General features: G+C 31.0%; 1 protein-coding gene across 50 annotated transcripts in view; it reads right to left on the reverse strand.

Annotated features, from left to right (window-relative positions):
* The window catches only part of LOC139489696 (sorbin and SH3 domain-containing protein 1-like), a 121609-nt gene that overhangs the window by 40259 nt on the left and 57963 nt on the right, over window positions 1–23387 (reverse strand). For 20 of the 50 annotated variants that reach the window (XM_071276398.1, XM_071276368.1, XM_071276369.1 and 17 more), the window contains 9 exons: window positions 21361–21572; window positions 17438–17513; window positions 15107–15133; window positions 13585–13638; window positions 9776–9789; window positions 7455–7521; window positions 5178–5213; window positions 3362–3535; window positions 2377–2491 (listed from right to left, as the gene is read on the reverse strand). In XM_071276398.1, the coding sequence (XP_071132499.1) occupies window positions 2377–2491; window positions 3362–3535; window positions 5178–5213; window positions 7455–7521; window positions 9776–9789; window positions 13585–13638; window positions 15107–15133; window positions 17438–17513; window positions 21361–21572 (775 nt within the window). Of the gene's footprint in view, window positions 1–2376; window positions 2492–3361; window positions 3536–5177; window positions 5214–7454; window positions 7522–9775; window positions 9790–13584; window positions 13639–15106; window positions 15134–15486; window positions 15511–17437; window positions 17514–21360; window positions 21573–23387 lie in introns of all 50 variants that reach the window. The other 30 variants (XM_071276402.1, XM_071276391.1, XM_071276390.1 and 27 more) reach the window with 11 other exon arrangements.

Here is a 23387-nt window from a genome sequence, read left to right on the forward strand (position 1 = left end):
TTACGGCCGCCATGTATTACGAGTTGGTTGACCGTTATGGAATAACCGTTTCACAAATGATATTTTGGTTACGTCGTAACTACAATCCCCTTCCCTTTCGTGAATGTGACCTATCGAATTAGACTATTTACCGGATTTGTTATCACATAAGAAACACGACGGGTGCCACATGTGGAGCAGGATCTGCTTACCCTCCTGGAGCACCTGAGATCACCCCTAGTTTTTGGTAGAGTTAGTGTTGTTTATTCTTTAGTTTTTTATGTTGTGTCATGTGTACTTTTGTTTGTCTGTTTTTTAGCCATGGCGTTGTCAGTTTATTTTTGATTTATGAGTTTGACTGTCCCTCTGGTATCTTTCGTCCCTCTTTTGCAAGTTTAACACGTTACTGGTATAAGTCAACATGTAATGAAGTGAACTTGTCTTTTGGGTCATACAGGATTGATATAAGCTCTCTGGTTGCTGACAACGATGTGGAAAAATCAATTTTGTCAAAGTTTTGGAGATTTGTAAACTTACTCGGAGATTTTTTCACCAACTTGAATACAGTCTTTTTGCCAAACCCAAATATAGCGGAAATGGTATCATAACCAGTTAAAGCATGGAACATATCAGACAAATTGCTGCTCAGATAATCACCAAGGAAAGTAATCAGAGCTTGCTTGTTTTTGTTGTTTGATAAAAAAAAAAAAAAGTCCAGTCTGGAACAGTTTGGCCTTCGGCGATATGATAATCTTTTTGTGTAGTGTTGTTGCCGACCGTCTATGTCGCTCTGTTGATTTGATGGAGTTTTCAGTGTCATAGCGATCAAAGACATCAACAATCTTGTCTGTAAATCGGAAGCATGATTGTACCTGCATAATGTAAGATTTGGTCAAGTCTACCAATTTGGAGATCCTTTTAACATCAAATGACTGAACTGAGCTCATGCCATCTCTTATCAGTACGGTATCACTGTGGTCGAATGGAGGAATGTTAGGGACTGATCCTACTACAGTTTCCAATTCACGGGCAAGATCAGACTTATTTGTCTTCTTCATAGTTCCATCGTCATGAAATAATGCAGTGGGACAAATTGGATAGGACAACACAGTTTCTACCGATACGTCATCTTTACATTTAGTTATAGACAGTACACGTCTAAACACAAGCTCGGGATTCAAATGACCTTTTACAACTTGCCCAGATTTGCATTTTACTTGTACTTTGGGGTTCATATCTTCAAAGGTCTCTAGTCCTGATCTTTGAATGGGATAGTTAATGCTACTTGCCTTGTCTGTTGATAGAGATGACTCAACAAATATCTTAATTTTAGTTCTTCCAGTTTCAACTGATTTTAACAGTGAATCTTCAATATCGTTAGTAATGCTTAAAATGGTGTTTCGGTAACACATATAGGAATATTTTTTTAGTAATATCTTAAAACACGACTTGTATTTTGGCAACTCAAATGTTCTTGTGCATATTAGATACTCGATTTATATAAATTTTGAGCGTCTGGGATAAACACGATACAGATCCAGAATACCGTTTAATAATGCAGATTTTAGAGAAGTCGGCAAACATTTATTATCCATCATTGAGCTTCGATGTGTGTCGCAATCTTTTCAAGGTATATGGAATTTATACAAACAAAACATATTAGAGTTTTAATAAATCATTGACACTGACAATCTGAAAAAAATATTGGGTTTTTTAACATTTTAGGGTTGGTCTGACAAATTCCTCTGAATTAACTAATTTTTCATAAAATCTTCTTTTTTTTTGGATTCGATGTCTTTTTAGAATGTAGTCAAAGCTATCTTAGATAAAAATGAATCATATATTTACAACAATATCGATATATTCAATGTTAAATGTCACCGTATAATCCAAAGTATTTCGACATGTCTGTGTTCTCGTGAGATTTGCAAGAAACGTGACCGTAGGGAACTTTGACGACCACCCAAATCGTATGCACGAGAAGTTTTTCTTTCAATTGATACCAAAATTAGCTGTGTGTTAGATAGGTGCATTAAAAACCTTAACGAAAGGCTTTTTCTCAAATCGGCGCTCGCCTATGATATCATTGCTTTCCTACCCATTAAAAAATAAATGTTTCAGATTGTGCTGGTGTTATCTGCAAGTTTTATAAATAAAAGTTGATCATATAAGCCCATAACATAGCATTTTTTTTATTTTTAATAAAACCAATTTTAAACTGAAGTTTTAACATTTTTTAAAATAACCTCATCTTACCATCAGCGACAAGAATAAACATATCAAATAAACAACCGTTCCAAGTTTTCTTTCCAATTTTTTTTGGCTGGTGTGAAATTTATCAAATTCTTTTGAAACCTTGGAACTTTATGCAAACAAAAGAAACACCATTGTACTTACAAAGTCTTTGGTTTTGTAGATGATTTAAAATCTGCTTTGAAATCTGATAAACTTTTAGATCTGGATTTAGTTGTAGATGAGTTCTCAGGTTCTGATCTATACCCAGCATCTACATCTAAAAAACACAATAAGTTTTTGTTACTTTTAATCACAAATTGCAAAATGCACTACTTTTTTAATCATCCTAAAATATTTCTTACATATTTGCAATGTTTAGTATGGTTTAGGTCAAAATGTTCAACCACAGTTTTGTTGGATGAAAGTGTTTGATTGTATTGCTTAAATATTTTGACTTTGCATCAGTATTTGTGAAGGATTGATATTGTCTGAAAGAATTGAGTTAACATATTAATGCAATTTCATTTTTTTGTGATATTGAGAAAATCCTGTTTAATTCAAATGAAATATTGCAAAGTGCCAGTATAAATTTTTGCGATTTTACCACTGTCACATTTTTCGTAATAACAAAAACATTGCAATAATTTCTGAATTTACAGTACCATGAATGCTGAACACTATCGGTTGATCATATTCATTGAATATTTCACACAGACCCTGTATGTGTATGTTGAATTTGTGACAGTGTATAATCATATACCACGGTTTATACAATGTTTTATCAGCTTTTGATTTTGACCATGGATGTTTTAATGCCACTTTCAGTACCACTGGTCATTTCATATTGGTGGAAACACCTGGAGTGCCCGCAGATAACCACAGAACATTGACAGGAAATCTGACAAACCAAGTCAATTAAGACTGAAGTCAGACGCCATATGTGGGGTTGGAACTGACAACCTCAATAATGACAGGCTAGTGATAGCGTAGAAGTACTTAGATTATTCAGCCATTGAGGCACCTATCTTAGTAGAAAGCATTAGGCTTCAAATGTTTGATGCATATATCTTGGTAGTGGAATTCATTTTAAACGGAAATTCAAAATTCTAATTTAAAATGGACAACAGACTTCATTTCTTCATTATACCTTTCTTTCCGGTAAATAATTCTTTTCTTTGGTTAAAATCAGTTTTGGTAATTTTTTCTGTTTGTGAAGATGATAATCTTCCATTCTGTTTGTTCTTTTCACTAACACGAAACTTAGATGAGTCTTCTCTGTGTGTGGAAGGAAGTTCATATGCAGGCTTGTAGGGATTTTCTTCTGCAAAATAATAATTAACATGGTCAAACACAAGGAAAAAAAATCCACTCTGATGCAATGAGAACTATAAAGCCAATTTAGATTGGATTAAGTCTGCTGTCAAATCCACTGTTGAGGATCGGAGTCATTGGCATTAATGTAGCACAATCACAGTTCAAGTTTGCTATGTTTAGTTTTGTATATTCTAAGAGTACATGTATTGCATAAGAATAAGAAAACATTAATGCTTTCGAAGAATCACTAGTCATTTTTTGGGGCCCTTCATAGCTTGCTGTTTAGAGTAAGCCAAGAATTCAAGTGGAACTGTCAAAGGCCGTATTTTGTTCTATAATGGTTTACTTAATACAAATTGTGACTTGGATGGATAGTTGTCTCATTGGCACTCATGCCACATCTCAATGTTATTCCTTAATAATGTAAATAATCATGCCTCAACTCCAGGAAATTCTTTACATTTTTTCCCTCTATTATGGCGGGATACAGAACCCAAACCGAAACATTTACTCTCATGCACAATAATACAGGTATATAATATGCACAGGTATATACCTTAGCCGTATTTAGCACAACTTTTTGGAATTTTGGGTCCTCAATGCTCTTCAACTTTGTATTTATTTGGCTTTTTGAACTATTTTGATCTGAGCGTCACTGATGAGTCTTATGTAGACGAAACGCGCGTCTGGCGTATAGAATTATAATCCTGGTACTTTTGATAACTATATAATATGCACAGGTATATAATATGCACAGGTATATAATATGCACAGGTTTACAACACCCATGCCATGTACAGAACATGTAGGTTCCTTTATAGAAAACATAAATTAACTTACAAGACAATAAATAACACTTCAGTAACACATAATTGCATTACATAATGTTGTTACTTTGTATACATTAAGTAAGGGTGAAATGAACATTTTGTTCTGAATGACATAAGGTTAGTAACCAGTAAATTACTAATTTGACTACTAGTATTAATAAACTATGACAAGCTACAGTTAATAAAACTAATGTGATATAACTACTCTATGCAAACATGTCATGAAATTGTGTATTAAAAGGTGTACTTGGGTGACGGGACAAAATTTATGTCTGCATTTGACCTGCATTACTGATTATTTCCTCAAAAGATGATTTTGTATTTACTTAATATGGTGCATAATTTGAACAAGGGTAGAGTATGGCATTGACATCATATTTCTAGACTGCAAAATTCAAGGAGAGAGTATGTCTCCTGTTGGAAACTAGAAAGTTTTCTAAAATTTGATTTCTTTTGGTGAAATTTTAATTGACTGTCGATTTATTATAATTTGTGGGATACCAATTTCTGTGGTTTTCATGGGTAAAGGTTAACAACAATGTGCTTAAACACAGAACCAAGAAAATAAATATTCATGAAAATGCAACTTTTCCTCAATCCATGAAAAATAAGTGAATCGCTAGTAATTAAACTATACTATTTTTCAAACTCAAATAACACTTGTATATTTTTAAAATCTTACTTTACTTATACAGAAAAAGAATATCTTTTTAAAACTCTGAAATTTCAAGTGCTGGCTACAAGCTGAGTAAAATTAAGTGCTCTGATTTAAGCTTTGAACTTGATAACAAACTGGTTTCCATTTTAAGAACAACTTACTGGTAACTGTTTCCTCAACTACAGGTTTCTTTGTATCTAAAATGAAATGTTTTGATGATGTAACAACACAAAATATCACACACACACACACAAGCAGGATGTTCTCAAACATGGTGACACAAGGAGGAACAGTTCATCCCTGATTCATTTTGCATGCAAATTAAATTCTGTGAATAAAATCAAAAATCTATTTAACTCAATTTTTCAAAATCTTGATCTTGCAGTTGTTGTTACACAAATTTGCAAGTTTAAATAACTGCAAGATCAACAGTTGACCTCTAAAATAAAACAGATCAAAAATGCAAAATTTTCAGGAATGAAGAATATGATATGATGTTCATATATAACTAGCACCTCCAAGTTCCTTTCTACAAGTTAGTCTTTTAATCACTAGATTTTTCGAAATTACCAAATTTTCAAACATTGCTGGCCTAGGGATGTAAATGCTGACAAATTTTCTCTTTAGCTCATATTTTAAACAATTCAAGCTTAATTGAAACAATTAAAGAAACAAGAAACTAAATTTTATATATTTTATCAGTTTTCGATCTTGATGGTTTACAAAGTTTTATTTATTTCCCTATCATGATCACTCTCTTTTAGAATATGTAATTAAATATCTAAATAAGAAAGACAAACAATTAGCCAAATATTCTTACTATCTTGTAATGTTTAAATGTAAATTTCTAAACAATTTAAAACCCTTCCAAATGTCCAACATTTTATAAACAATGACAAGACGAACTAAAGATGTGACAAATATTTGTATATCCATACCCAACGAACAATAACAAATTCTGCTTATAATATATTTACTAGCAACAAAAATGTGAGATAACGTCAGCTTGAATTAGGTCTATTGTCTACAGATACAAAAAATAACAAAAAACTTTGAATGGTTCATTTCATCTTGTCTATGAGCATGTATCGATCAAAGTCGAGACTTTGTAAACTGATGTAAAATTAAGCAAACTTTCGTAATGTTTTGATTTTTATGATTGATTTAGATGTTTGTTTCTTTTGTCAGTTTAAAAAACGGAGGTGTTATGTGTACTTTACATGTAACATTGTAAACAGACTTTATAAAAATACAATGTGGTATGATTTTCAATGTGACAACTATCCAACAGAGACCAAAAAACGAAGATGTAGAAATGTAAAAAACTTTTTTCTCATAGGAATTAGCTTTCTTTGGAAAAATTAATGAGTTTTTGTCAAAAACATTAATAAAACTTTTTATCTTTAGATCAACTTTTATACTATTTCTTATCTTTTTCAACAATTTTTTTTTCTGCATACATCAAACATGTTTGTGCTTTCAAAGATCTAACCATGCAGATGAAATATAAAATACATGCAGGAGGATGTACAAATATCATGCTAAACAATTATTAAAAGTACTGCTTGTATATTTAAGTTAGGTGGATGATTGCTGCCTTTTTACACTTGATTGTACCTGTACTATTAATTGATTGTCATGTCAAACAAGAAATATTTTATTGCCTTTTTTTCTTCAGATATCAAAAGTTTGACTTGCGGCCTATAACTTATTTCCTTTTGTTGAGACAGCTTCATTGATGACAAATATAAGTTCTCAAAATACAGAAATGCCTTATACATGTTTTTATACAGAAAAACAAATTGTGCAAAAAAGACCAATGACCTGATATGCACTCCAAAGATGATAAAAGCTTAACCTTTTTATAGGTAAAAGAAGATATTCATCAACCAGGATCATTTTTGCATAAATGTTTTCTAATTTATTAACTATGTACCAAATTAATTAGTTAAGATTGTTATCATTGTGACAAATTTTGATTTAATCAACCTGATATGTAAATCTGATAATTTATTATTTAAGACACAATCAATTGTTCTTTTTGTACTCTGGAATGTGCTGCTATGTAATTATGCTTACTTTGCAAAAACTTAAATCACAAGGAGCTACAAAACAGTTTAAACTTAAAAGATGTGCAAAGGCAAATTACGGCTATTTTTCAGAAAAATGTGATGTATTCAATATATTTCATGGCCCTTGATGAGATAAGTTCAGAGAATTTAACTGGTATTTTTCATGATGTTTTTAAGAAAATTTTCACTACAGAATGATGCAAAAATGTAAATGAAATATTAAGTGTAATAGCCTACAAAATAACACCACCTAGCAATATCCCTTATACTGTAATACTTCTAATTTGTTACATCAACCCTGTGTACTAGATAGTTCCTGACCATTTCAAGTATATAATGCCTAGAAACAAGTACAAAAAAATGTACCTTCTTTTGGCTTTGGTTCTGTCTTCACTTCTGGGAATTCATACGTAGGTCTGTAGGAGTTGGATTCTGAAATTAAGCAATACAAGATATTTGTATTATGAAGGTAAGTCCTAAGTCCTTGTTTCAACTTGTAAATAAAAACAATGGTTAACAACTTGTAAATGTTAAACAAGGTATGATATGAAATGATGATGATGATGATCTTAATAAAATATGAAAGAATGTAACTAAACTACCAGTAAATTAATGGTGTTTAACTTCATGCATGATTATATACTATTATTTTCAAATCTATAAAATTAAAACATAATGTATGATGATCAAGATTTTCAAAAATTAGACAATAAAATAAAATGTATGGTATTCAAGATTATAACAAAATCAAAACAAAAAGATGAAGAACAGCTGAAAGTCAGTAGCTTAGATCAATCTTTTTTTTATATATAATTTCCAACTCACTGAATTTCTACTGTAAGATGGTTATGAATATTCAAAGGAGTTAAAATTTAGAAGATTTTAGTTTTAACAAATTACGAAACCATGCTAAATATATGAATAGATAATTTGTAAAATAAAGCACTAGTAGTATTAGTTTAATATTTTCAGCTGACCGTTCTATCTACTGTTGCCTTAAAATGCAGTTTGTTAAAACCTTTCAAATGGTAGGTGAAAATCCAATGTTAAGGTCATATTTATCTCTTATATAGTAATAGATTTTCAAAAAAATTTCTTATAATTTTTTTATAATGCTCAAAACTTTTGATTTCTTTGAAATTGAATACAAATAAATAGTTCTCGCATTTTTGGTTTATTAGAAAAGGTAGGGTTGTCTGTATTTTGTCCTGTGTAAATTTACATGTATGTTAATAATCTAAACCACATGTATGATGCAAGATTGACAATTCCACCTTCTCTCAATTTCTCAGTCTTTTCATGGACCAATCCTAGGCAATATAAAATGATACCTTTAATCCTTAAATTTCTACTTTTTTTCACTATTACAACATGCATTTTCCTGTCCCAGACACAACATTAACATTACAATACAACATAGCACAGACATATACAGAATAAGTTTCCATCAATTACTAACTTTATATAAAGTAAACACCTAACGGAATACAACTGTATCATTATATAACTTTATCTGAATGGTTTACACATCAATCAATCCAATATTAAGTTTTTTCTGTCTGGACACAGATTTAACCCAGTCCTATATTCACACATGAAACCTTGTGTATCATTACGTAATGAAAGATATTTGTTTAGATGTTTAAGATTTTCTAGCAAAAATTCAAGTGTTTTACAGATAGTTTAATAAACTATGTCTATCATTATTAGTTATACTACAGTTAAAGAAAAAGATTCTCTAAAAAGTCCAAACTTGAATATTCAAAACAGCCCTGGTATTCTTTAACTGATATGAAATGGTGGAGCCTTGTTATGTGCCTCATTTCTTTCTAAATTGAACTTAGAGGGGCAAGGAAACAATTATTTTAAGTACAGATTTTGACAGAAGTTCCTATACATGAAGGCTAGGCTCTCAAATATAAGCAGCCAGTTCACAGCCATTGTTATATATACTCGTTGGCATATGAATAAACCTGATGGTTATACATATGGCAAATTCAAGACGCCAAATAAGTTTAACGTTAAGACATGCAGAAACACAAGGCAACTGTATTACAAATTATATAAATCAGAATTGTTATCAAACATCTTATTGTTATTATATTGCATATACTTAGAATATAGCATGTTGCAAGTGCCTTGACTGCAATCTTACTTGACTAGAATTGTCAGAAAGATGGTTCTATCCAGGCACTTTCGCTTTCTCCATTAATAATAAAATGCTTTGCACAGCACAGCCTGATACAACGGCAGAGATTGAACTCTGAACAGTTGGGGCAAGTTTGGACACAATATTCAAGCTTGATACTGTCAGAATTTTTATTGTGATCAAATTTTTGCCATTATATAGGTTTCTGACACAAAATAATGTGGTCAAACTTAAAATTTGAAATGGGACATTTAATTTACCTAGTATGGCCTGATATCCAAAATCTTACCACTCTTAATTATATTTTAGTTGAAATCAAGTCAAAGTTTAATTTTTGACCCTTCAAACCTTAATTTGGACTTATTTGAAAACAGAGGCTTAAATATATTCAGTACATAAGAGATGCTAAATCTGTTTAATAAAAGCAGCATATACGAGTTTTGACTCGCACATCATATAACACGAAAAAACATAAATACAAGTACAAACACTAAAGGGAAAGGTTTAACAAGACAGATAAACTAAAAATATTCTCAATAAACAGTTCACTCACTGAGACAGCATTTAAAATAAAATAATACATACAATTACACACACAATAACACATGCACATCAACGTCAAAAGGATTCACGTACATGACTAGGAATATAAATGCTGAAACTCTCTTTTTTCATTGATTTCAAATCTGATATACAGACAGATTTAACAATATTAAATCTATGATAGAGTTACTTTTAATGACAAGTATACATATTGTAACCAATTCTGATTTAAAAAGTAACTTTCACTATACATGGTAAACAGACCATTTGCCTGTCAAAAAATATATTTAAGTGTTGCTTTTTTGTAAAAGTGTTTTAATATAATCGTTTCATCTCATAATATGTTACATCAATGTGATTTAAGATACACCTAAACGACAAAAGCGTATGAATAAATCAAATTCAGAGATGCAATTTAATATATGTGACTAAAATGATATAATAATTGACAAATGTGATGTAATTTCCCCATACCAAGTATCAAATCATTGACAACTTCAAGAAAGAAAATTTAAAATGCAACTGATTCTTAACCTTTTCATCTATAAACTAATTTAGTTCCAAGCCATTTCAATAAATTCATCAGAAAACTGAATAAATGATCTTTGTAGTAATGGAAAGTATTTAGCCTCCATTATATAAAATCACCCAGTTTCCTACTTTCATAAAATCTTATTGGAAATGATCTTCATTGAACAAGTTCATATCAAGGTAAATGTGCTGACTGGACAGAACAACTTTCAAATGAAAGGAAACATGCTTAAATGAACAAGATTCAGATGAAGATAAATGCATTGCAAGGGTTAATAAAACAAAATAAAACTGATAGAAACTTTAAATGTTAAAATGCTTTAAGAGAAAAATTCTTTTTCAACCTGCTTTTTATATGAAACCTACTATCCCCCATGTTAAAAAAACTTTCCCCTCCCCCCCCCCGACACCTTTTTTGCAAGAAAAGTTAAACAAGTGTAAAATATTGCAGGGTAAATGAACAATTCAAGGTAAGCATAGTTCAGCCTGATACACAGTACCAATCTGAACATCTTTAAAAGTAAAAAATTCCTAAATCAACCAATTTTGAAGCCATCTTTATTTCATTAAATTTGATCGTTACATTCTTGCTGTAGGAAATGCTTAACCAAGGTTTCAAATACGGCCCAATGGTGAACAAGGACCAACAATTTCAAACACCACAGTATGTTGTTGCTATGTATGCATTAGCCAAACAGTTTATAGTTTTGATCAATGAATACTGTAACTTCAGATGAATGTTTAAAAAAGATAATAACATGCAGCCACCATACAAAATGGGCACAAAGTTTTACAGTCAAATCTAAGCATTGGAAAATGTCAGGTCTTACAGTTCCTTATAAACTAAATACTTTTGAAAAGCTGTCATTCATGTGTTAGAAATATTAAGGAATTGATAGAGGGTATTATTTTTTTTAGAGGAAAATGGAATTCTTACAGTTATCAAGGAAAGACTCGCATAATTAAAAGTGCACATGACACATATATATGTTAACAATTCAACTAAGTTATGAAAAGAAAGACTGTTACATGAGAAATTAAATATTGAGAACATGCAAAAATATGAAAAATGGCAACAGCTTTGTGGCATACATATATATAACAAACTGTATTATAACTGTGTATTTAAAAAAACATATTTCATATTAATATCCTGATAAGAGATTGTATTGCTGAAAGGGAAGTGATTATAATGATTTTTCTGATAGTTTTAGACATGTTCACAAGCTATTTAATATCATTAATGAGTTATTTTTAATCATTTCAATGATTTTTATGGTCATAAATTAATTACAGAAAGCATGTGACATTTTTCAATCAGCACTTTTCCGACAAATGAAATTAATAAAAAATTCAAACAAGATAAATTGCTTTAAAAATATTCATAATGTACAGTTAATCTTTTTAATTTTTATTAAGGAAAATGGATTTGATATCAAATTATAGAACAACTTTAATATTTGTTCACCCTCAAAGATGTTTCTGGTGAAGAGCAAAGGCCAGTTGTCTCGGAGTCAGAATAAAGTGTTGGGGTTTGTAACATGTTTTCCCTGAACAAGCATGTTGAAAATCCAGCTCAGCGTGTTGGTCAACTAAAAAGTAGGGTTAATAATCCTTTTCAATTAACATGTTTTTGTCCTGAACATGCATTTATTGGACGTTAAACTGCCATCCATAATCATCATCATTTAAGATTTTCCAGGATTAAGTATCCTGTTTAATTAACGTTTTAAAAGGTATCCATGGTAACACTAACTACTGATTTGCCGCTTTTGAACACTTAGAGTTTCATGGAAAGCTTAGCATGAAGGATTAGTTAGAGAGGATCTTTTAACTGGATTTTTTATTCTTATTAATCTGGAGTAGTCAGATGACCTAAGAATTAGGGAACTTTTCCTAAACACAGGTTCCGTAATCAAAATGAAATCTGATATGATTCCCTCTTACTGGTACCTTAATTATACAAATTATTAACTGGAAACAACAATATGAAGAGGTTTATCTTATTTCTAAGCATTATTGTAAATTCAAGGGCACTATTTTTGTGTTTTCCATTAAATTTAATTAACCCATTGGTACCCATCCAATGATAATATGCTATAATATTTTATCACAAATTAGAAATTAAATTAGTTTGTTAGGTTTTTTACTGCCTATTCAAGTCATAATAACAATTTTTTTTCACAGTCAACAGATGGAGATTATGTCCAATGATCAGAATGGTATCATTCAATATTTTATAAATATAATGTCTATTCATCAGAAAAGAACATTTCAACATAAAATATAAAAGCCAAAACCAATACAATAAAATATTCAAATAGAGTAACAACTTGCCAGGTGACTCCCAAGCATATTAATCTAAATCAGTAGTAAAATTATTTAATTTAGTAAAATTTCTTTATTTATGGCAAATCAGGTCGTAGATATTAAAATCTTTTATAAATCTTGTAAAGAAGAATGCAAGTGTTAACTTTGTCCTAAATAGGAACTTGGGAACATAATTTTCTACAATTAAAATGTGTACTATATTGAAATCTATACAATGTAATCCAGAAACTTTATACAAAGGCGATCTGATTGTAGACTGCTATGTGCTGATAAGATTCGTAACTAAATAGTCATTGCACAAATGAAATGAGTTTCTTTAATTGAAATGCATTTTTTTCAAAAATGATTTGCATATAAAAAGAACTTTAATTTTGAAAGATCTTTTAGAATTATAGATTGTATTTGAAAATGTCGACATAAATGAATGTGCAATTATCATTCATGGATTTAGTGTTAAAGATGTGGAATTTGATTTTGACCCAGATTTTGCAAGTCATCATATTCAATGCTACATGTCCTCTTTTTTTTTGGCTCTTAGAATTTCTTCCCAGACCCAATAAACCATGTTTTTGTTGAAAACATCTTTTTTGAAGATATCATTGTCTATAGCTTCCATTACTTAACTTTAATGTGCAATTCCAAGCTCTTAAAATTTTATTCAGCAAATGTAATACTACCCTAACCATAACCTTATTGAAGACATTGGGTTACATTTTTTTTATACAGAAGTTTGACCTTGTCTGCAAAGTTACATAAACATATACATGAAATAGGAAAGAATAAACATTCAAATAATGCTTCATAGAAAGAATGCTAGAGTTTTGAAAACAATATATAATTGAACAATCTTATATAAGATAATATATATGTGAACAATAGTTTGTACGAGCCACATGCAAGGGAGGTAATGAACAACAAAAGCTGAACAAAAAGTAAAACAACCTGCTTGTTTGTATAGACAATCCATGATAACAGTGACATCTTCTACCTCTTTCTCTGTAAAGATCCAACAGGAGTTAGTATAGTAAGTATGGGTATTATTCTACTGTATTCAAATGTAAACAAGTGTCGGCTGTGTTGATGCTACTGTGCATTCACTATTTTTCAAAGAATACCGATTTTCTTGGGTTTCATAGGGAAAGTTTGACCACAAATCTAAATAGGCTTGTATGCCAACTTGGACAAAAGTAAAAAAAGTTTTGTTATTTTTTAATAGGATGTAATAAAATAATTCAAATAAAACTTAAAGGAATTCAGTTAGTTTTAGAGCCACAAAAGTACAACTTTTTAAATACATTTATTGCTGGTGGTCAGATATTTTCCATTTATTTCATGCCAAATGTGAATCAATTTTGAAGGCTCCTACTAAAAAAAATATAAATGTATAAACAATGTTGAATACAGAATAAAGCATAACCCATTGTTTTCTTTCAAATACAGTAGAAAAATGATGAGGGTTAAATGATCAAAATAAAAATCTATAGTACCAGTTATTTGTTTTATGTTTGTGAAAGTCATGCAAATGATGGATCATGGGATAAATCACATGATTACAATAACTCAATGTCATTGGAATGACCTTGAAAAAGATCACATTTCTACAAATCCCAAACATTGCAGGGTAACTAGGAGAAGAGTTATGTATACTCTATATACTGGTAAACTGAATGGGTAAAACAAGTCCTATTCTACACAAGACAACCCTCAAGGGCAATCTGTCATGATATATTGGAATGAAAAAAATGTCACTGAAAATATTCATTAGTGGTTAGTTAATGCCAAGTCTGTCAAATTTGCTTGTCTGACAAAAAAATTAAACATGTTTTCTAACAATGAAAATATTTAAGTGGTATTTAAAAACAATAGCATTTTACAATTTTAAGCCATGTAAATTTTTTAGTAATATTGACATAACATGCGACAACCTTTTATTCACGACTACTAAATAACAGTATTGTCAATGAAGACAGCACAAGATATTAACGTGCCATTGTTTTCTAACAAAAGCTCTCTGTTTCACATATCAAAATACAGGACAAAACTCAAAACATTCGTAAACGGTATGCTATGCAAATAGTTTGGTCATGGTTAAACATGGTAAAACAAATATGTAAACAGTGCTGCAATGTAAATGCCCCATTTCCATTCTTTAAAAAAAATTGTTTGTTGTGCAGGTTGTGTTGATATAATCTTTTTAAAACTTTAAATATATGATTATTTGAAAGTGAGGTGAAAAAACAAACAAAAAATCCATTTATCAAAAAGCGAAAAATTTCACTATATATTTCAGGGTCGAAAGAAAACATAATTTCTTTATAAAAACTGGGAAAGTTGGTGTATAATTCTGTCTTATCTGGATAAAATATTACATAGTAACTTTGAAATGTGAGATTTGTTATCTGCAGTTGTAACTAGTATCAAAATCACAAACAAAAAAGCCATTCAAACATTTTCTTTCTCTTACCATTATCTGTAACTTCGCTTGTTTCTCCTGAATTAGAACAGGTCAAACATACTTTCTTCATTCAGGTCAAAAATACTTTCTTCATTGTGCTAATTTAGATCTTTTATTCAGATTTTATATCTTTTTGAAGTGTATTTAATTAAAAACATACATGTTATTGGTTAAATAGACAGATGTAACTTGCCATTCTGTGATTGTGGGTTAAAAAATCTTACTATATGTATGTAATAAATTCGTTAACATGAAAAGCTACGTTTGTTGTTGCAGCTCCTCAACATTTCCCCTTTACCAATTATACGATTAAGTAAGCATTTTAATTTACATATATATAGGCATGTTATATTGTGAGGGAGGCATCTCTTGATTGGCTTATTTCATACCTGGAAGTGTTCTTCTACGCTTAACTAAAACATGTAAAAACAACTTAGTCAGACTAATAAGACGTGAGCTTATTTAAGATGCTTTGCTCTGTCAGAATAGCAGTTGGTCAAAACACCTTACTCATGTATAAGTATACATTAATTTTTCAAATTGATCAATTGGTGAAAAAGTATGCCCTTACAAAGAGAACTGTTACTATGTGGTATGGGTTTTGCTCATTGTTGAAGGCCAAACAGTGATGTATTTTTGTTAACTTCATTTTTATTTCGGCTCTAGTGGAGAGTTGTCTCATTGGCAATTATGCCACATCTTCTTATTCTTATGTTGTTATCATATAGACGGCTTAGTGTAACAAAGTCATTCTTATGATTGACTTTCTGTCAAGAAATGTGGTAAAATGATACAACTTGTTCCTGGCACAATGGTATATAAATAGTTTGATTTTGATATGACATCTCCTACAATAATTATAGTTTGTAGTTAATTGCTTTTTTAACCTCATGCCAGGAAAACCCCAGTTATGTATTGATGGGCTGAACATTTTTAAGTTGATCAGTCTGAAGAATTGAATTCTTACAGCAACTAGAGAAAGTCTTTTGGGTCGTAAGTATTCTGAAAGGGTAAGGAATCTGGGATGATAAGCAGAGTTAAACGGATAACATCAAAATAAAATCGAGACAAGCCTTATAGATTTATCAAACAAAATATTAGTTACGTAAACTTTGATTGATAACAAAGGAACCTGATAAAATATGGCGAAAAATGTGAAAGGCAGAGAATTACAAGAAATATGAGATGTATTTCTTAATGTGTTCTACTCTCTAAGGAAGATGTTATAAATGCAAAGGCTTTTAACACCAATATTTTACAGTGATATGATAATCTAAAGATAACATGAGTTCAAAACCATAATACTACAGCAGAAACCATATTTGTGTTATCTTACTTATCCGACCATAGTCGGCAATTAAAAAATTGAAAAGTTGTTCTTGTGATTTGTAAAATTCAGGTTGGGGCTGTTCTAAAACTTCAAATTACTAGTTAGAAGGGGGCAGTGGAGGCAACCAAATTGATTAATTGTGGATTGTTGCATTGCAAGAATTATGGGTAAAATGAAATTGTGATTGGGGTCTTAAAAAAGAGACTCCCTTACCCACATGACCTTAATTCTGGAACAGCCCTTACTTTGTCTTACTTTAACCTTAAGATCTTTTAATGCAATTCTAGTTTACTTTTTACTTTTAAAATAAGCTCTTCATCAAGTCGAAACATTCAACTTCTTTCACAAAAATTTAAGCATACGTGTAGGTTTTCCGCTGTAAGATTTCAAGCCAAAAGAAATAAAGTGTAACAACTTAAGGTTAGCTAAACATGGCATATCTTTATAAGAGAGGTCATTGTCCTTTTGTATTGTTACAATCCATTAAACAAGTTTGCTTAATCTGTTGGATAAATTTTGTAATGTCAGAGTGTCAAGTTAAAACAGTGACACCTTACAAATATGTCAACTATTTATTTCCTTGTCATCAGTATCTTCTAACAAACGTATCCTGCCGTAAAATACCAGTATCATTTATCATAATACATTTTTTGTACAATGAACATGAGGTTCCTGATTTTCTTGGCTACACAAGAACTAAACTTAGATTTTGATTCGATTGTCCAAATTCATACTACAGATTCAAATACAGGTAGAAAGATAATGTTTTGTTTTTCTGTCTCTCCCACATATTTGATTGTTTTACTTATGTCATTTCATTGGAAATTAGAATGTTTATGAACAGATGCAAGAAAATGTGATAACTAGTTTTTTCACTCTAACCTAGCGTACGGAACTCAGCCCCACAAACTTAGCTTAGGAACTAACGCCTACATAAGACATAACTTTCATGTAAAGGAGACCTTCCCCAACTGGCTTTTGTTCCCAGTATTATAATAAGCATTGTTTACCTTCCTTCTTCTTTGATGTATGAAGACTTTTGTACATCTGTTTATACCACTGGTGTTGATTCTTCTCATCTACATTCTATAAAATAGAAAGAAACAAATCATCTATATGCATTATGGGTACATATTCACTTTTTATGCTAAAAAAACCAATTCTAATTCAGTGGTACCAGATATTTGCTACTGGACATTAAACAAGCCATAATCATGCAATCAATCTTCTTGCTGGTCTGTCAGTTGTAAGGATAGTGAATACCTGACTACCATGTGGAGAACTAGAAACTATATTTCTATTATTACAGAAAATGCAAAAACAGAATTGTTTCTCCATATGTTCTACAGATTAATATGGTTTATAGTGGCCATCTACTAATTAAACCATTGTGGTCAGTAAAATTTGTAGTTTTCATCAAAATTGTGTTGTGGTCATATCTTTTTCACTAACTGAAATGAATAATTGACCTCAAAAACTATGTATCAGATTAACAAATCAAAGTAGAATATATTGCTGGGTTCTTATATTTTTTTAAACTTCTTGGTATCCAGAAAATAAAGACCAGCCTAGGAATTAAGTCATTTTCAGCCCTTTTTTGCAGATCATGAATGGAAGTTTAAAACAAGCACTGAAGGGCATCTTTCTTCGATGTCAGAGCTAACACCTGTGCATTAGTTTTATTAACATTAATAATTGTTAATGAAGACATGACTAGTGGCAGATGCATGGATGTTAAATATCTACAGGGAATTATAAGCCATGTTCATTATGAGAATGTGTTACAAAGATATGAAAGGGAAGCAGCTTTGCACTTAAATAACAAACTCAGACTTAATGGGAACATACTAGTACACAAGGCAAGTAGCCTGCGGGAAAGAATTTTACCCTGACCTAACAAATGTGCTAAGGGCCCTTTAAAGCTTGCTGTTCCGTGTGATTCAAGGCTCCAATGTTGAAGGCTGTACTTTGATGACTTATTATGGTTTCCTTTTCACAAATTGTGACTTGGATGGAGAGTTGTCTCATTGGCAGTCATACCACATCTTCTTATACCTATTCACTTCTCATGCTGCATCCTTAGAGGTAAACCATTTTTTAAACTTCTGTTCTCACCTGGCTGGGAACTTAACCCACAACCTCACTTCTTAAAGGAAAACAGGCTACCTCAATTCACCAAAGTACTGAACAAGTGAATGAGGAAATCAGGGCACCATGACAAAAATATCAATCTTCAAAAGTCAGTGACTTTTTCCCAAAATTACAAACCACAGAAGCAGAATCCATGTTTAAATGAAAGTTTTGTGCAATGTAAAATTACATCCTTTGAACAAATTAAAAAAAGCTATAAATTTCATTATCGAAATATATCAACAAGTTTGATTTAAATTCATTTACAGGTATTGAAGCATAAATATTAAACTTGAAACTAATTTAAAAACTTTAATTATTTGATAACAGGTTACAAGTATTGATAAATATTATTTTTCTTTTCGAAAATTGTATATTAATTTTCCATTAAGGACAATAAAACCCAAATACTATACAGTTTAATATACACCTCTGTTGTACTATGGCAAAACCATTCAATAATCAGAATCGTTAATAGATTTTATAAGAGGGATCACAATCTTTTAATATCTTAAGACAGATCAAATAAACAAGAGAGACGTTCAAGTGCTATTTGTTCTTCAAATAATAATATTGATATTGAATAAAATATAAATAAAGTAGCCTGAGGACTTGAAAAAGTTTGTTTTCCATAACACTTGAATTTAACCTCTTTCGCTATTTTAATTGCAGTAATTTCAAAGCTATCTGAATTCAATACCTGCTCACAACAGTTGTTCAATAGTCCTCAATTTGGCAACCCGCCATATTTAATTAAGGCTATTTACAAAAGTCTTAACGTAAGAGCCATAGATTGTAACACACGCTTCTAATACTCAAACATTACTATGCTATCATGGTAAAGTTTATCTGCTCTATTCAATATACCAATAATATCATGTGATTAGAAGAAAAGGTTCTTAATGTATTAATATAGATAGCAGATAATTGGACCAAAGACGTATATACAGGTGTACACTGGCTTATAATCGTAATTTGTTTATTTATCAATTTACCATTTAAACGTTATTCTGTGATTGTAATTAAACTCTTAAAACTGTTTGATATAATAAGAACTTGACAATTTCAAAACCACAGCCCTTGTAAAGTATTAGAAGAAAGAGGGTTGTAGGTATTTTGACACAAATTGTGACTTGGATGGAGAGTTGCCTTATTAGCACTCATACCACTTATTTCTATTTATTTTTTATTAAGTTATAGAGAATTTTGCAAAAATGAGAATATTATTTGATCCCCTACCTTAACTCACCCTGCTTTTTTTTTTTAAAGTAATCAAGGCAGTAAATTGGAATTGATGTACAATCTAGGAGATCTAATGAAAAACTACAACATGAAAGTTTCAGTATGTTTGTATTATGTCCAGTCGCTGCAATAAAGCTTTTTTTGCTGATGAGGCGTAAAGTGACCATTGATTAATCAATCATTATGTCCAGCAGTCAAATATTTCATGTAGCAGAAGAAGAAATAGATTTATCATTGGAAAAGAGGATATATTTTGTAGTGACAGAACTGAAAACACACTTGAATGGTCTTGACATCTAAGAAATAAGAAAAGCAACAATGCTTTTACTTTTTATTTGTCTTCATGCTAGTTTTGAATGATTTTATACAACTAAACTTAAACCCTGATAGTGACTAAGATTTAAATTTTAGCAGCACTGCTTTGAAAAATATAGCTTTGTATGTACAATATAACGGTAGATACTTTGGTCATAACCCTGTGCATGACAACTTGACACAAGTACTTAATCTGACCGTGCAAGGGCTGTATATCCAGTTAAGGTCGTTAAAAACTTCCATTTGTCAAGTACTTAAAAGTGTGCCTTCAACTAACTGGAAGGGCCCTTAAACAAATTCATGGAATGGAAAATAACCAATCATTACAAGAGCAGTTCTTTATTCGAGTTGTTGGAAGGTTTTCAACATTGCAAAATAGAACTGAATAATACTATAAAAAAGAAGATGTGGTGTGATTGCCAATGAGACAAATCTCCACAAGAGAACCAATGACACAGGAATTAACAACTATAGGTCACTGTACAGCCTTCAACAATGAGCAAAGCCAATACTGCATAGTCAGCTATAAAAGGCCCCAAAATTACGAATTTACTATACCGATGTAAACCAACTTTAAGTCATCTAAATTCATACAAAGTAACCCTTGTTTACCCTCCCAGTTACATATCATGAAAATCTTACACATAATTATATAATTATGACTAATTATATGACATTTCATGAGGTAAAGTGAAATATGATCAGTCATGTTTTGTCCAAGGTGATTTCTTTAAAACCTGAGCTTAAATATCTATGCAACCTTGATACAAAATATTATTAAAGCATGGGAAATTATTGTATTTTTAAATGTTTATTTTGATCTAATTCACCTGGTATTCCCTTGTTGTACTTAATTGAGTTAGCTGCTTGCATGTATATATTTTTTTATAAACGCTTCATCGATATTAATGTTCATGAGCTCAAGGCATTTGCATATTGTGTACGTAATGTTTGTACTTATTATTAATTTGCAAGAAAACATGCAATTTTTTTTTCTGTGATCTTCACTGGATTTTTTTTATGCTCAAATAACACTTTGCCTGAGTGGGGTTTGTGAATAAGCCATCCACATGTCACGATTTTGACACTGGTCATTTGGAGCATTGGGCTAAAACCATTAAAGATAAAACTCTTGATACCAATGTCCAATTTTCAATATCTTAGAACAAACTTCTGAACTGATTGCTTTTGGCTTTGTGTAATCTTTTTGTGATATTTCAACCTGCATGATTGTTTTCTAACCTACCATTCTAAATGACAATGGCATGCCTCCATCATCAGTAGGACCAATGCCATCATATTTTAAAGGTTTCTTTTCTGAAGGACTAGTAGGGCTTTGTTGTGACATATCTTCTTCTTCAGTTGTAGGTACAGCGTAATATGTATCTGTATGTTTTAGTCCATCCTGTACTAAGGCTTGTTCTCCTATATATAGTGCTCCTTTTGGTATCTGACCCTCTGTAAAATACAATAAGAAACTGCATTAAGCATCAATATATGCAAAAACTAATATAGGAAATACATAAAAAATTATAGCCATACATAATTAGAACATCATAAATTAAGTCTTATCATCATAAAAATTCTCAATTTTTTTTTAAATTACAAAAATTCAGCCTGAAATCAGTTATGTTAATTCTATCATATTAGACTTCAAAACTTCAAAGATAATGTCTTTCTGCACACAGCTTAACTCTGTTACAACAAGGGTTCTGGTCAATCTGGTGTATTGTATGTGATGGGAGTTTCATGGCACTCTCTGAACTTCTGTTGTTTTTTCCACAACCCATGAAAATATGTATCTGGAGTGTTTTTACAGTAAGATTTTTTTTTTAATTTGACAAAAATATCTGTATAACATTGCATCTGACCCCTAACTGTGTAATTTAAAGTTTGAAGATTTTCTTTTTCTTTTTTGTTTATATTCTGCATATAGCTAGCTTTGATCTTCTGAAGAAAAAACTCCCTTAAAAAACTGCTCACTCAACTTCCTGTGAATCTTCTCTCAAGGTTAATTTTCAAAGTTGAATACATGTTAAGAAAGTGCACCAACTGAACTTTGTTAATGTGCAAGAGATGTTTTTAACTTGACAGAAGTGTGCATGATTCATATTTTATCACCTGAACCAAACAACTATAACACTTATAAACCACAAAGAGACAAAACTTTAATGTATAAGTGTCTGGTTATATATAGTCTCCCTCAAAGCAAGGATATTAAAACTGCATAATAATTTTAATGTCTGGATAGGAAAAGAACAATGATACATGTACATGTACAGTGAAGACGTCAATTCTTTCATACATCGTTAGGTAGACCAATCATTTAATGACACAAAGTTAAGACAATAAATCTGCATAATTATTGTTAATGTCGCCATAAAAAAACAATTATATACGTATGTGTTTAAGTAAATTTGGCAGATTTTGCCCTCATATATTATTTAGTGTACACTGGATTCATTCATATTAGTGGGATGCCCCTTTTCGAGATTTCTGGGGTAGGAACCTTGAAACTGAATACTAGCATTGGATAAAACACAAAGTTGCAGCACATAACAACCAGATGCTCCGCAGGGCGTAGCTTTATACGACCGCAGAGGTTGAACCCTGAACGGTTGGGGCAAGTATGGACACAACATTCAAGCTGGATTCAGCTCTAAATTTGGATTGTGATTAAATAGTTGACACAGCATAGGTTTCTGACACAGAATGAATGTGTTCTAATGAACTTAAAATTTTTGTTTTCTCTTAGAGCAATTCACTATGCTGTTAAATATTAATCCTCTCAAAACAAGAATGTGTCCTCAGTACACGAATGCCCCACTCGCACTATCATTTTCCATGTTCAGTGGACCGTGAAATTGGGGTAAAAACTCTAATTTGGCATTAAAATTAGAAAGATCATATCATAGGGGACATGTGTACTAAGTTTGAAGTCGATTGGACTTAAACTTCATCAAAAACTACCTTGACCAAAAACTTTAACCTGAAGCGGGACAGACGGACGGACGAACAAACGGACAGACGGACGGACGGACGCACAGACCAGAAAACATAATGCCCCTCTACTATCGTAGGTGGGGCATAAAAATGTTTGAAGAAATTTTCTTTTTTATTTATGAAATTTCAAATGAGAAAAATTGAACCCAATTTTTTTAATCACATCCCCCTTTCCCTTATTCCAAAACTAATCTCAATTAAAATTTCTAATGGAGTTTGCAACAATAACTACTCATTTAAATACATCATAAAATATTAAGATGTAAAAAA

This window comes from Mytilus edulis, chromosome 9 (assembly GCF_963676685.1).
Source record: "Mytilus edulis chromosome 9, xbMytEdul2.2, whole genome shotgun sequence".
NCBI lineage: Eukaryota > Metazoa > Mollusca > Bivalvia > Mytilida > Mytilidae > Mytilus > Mytilus edulis.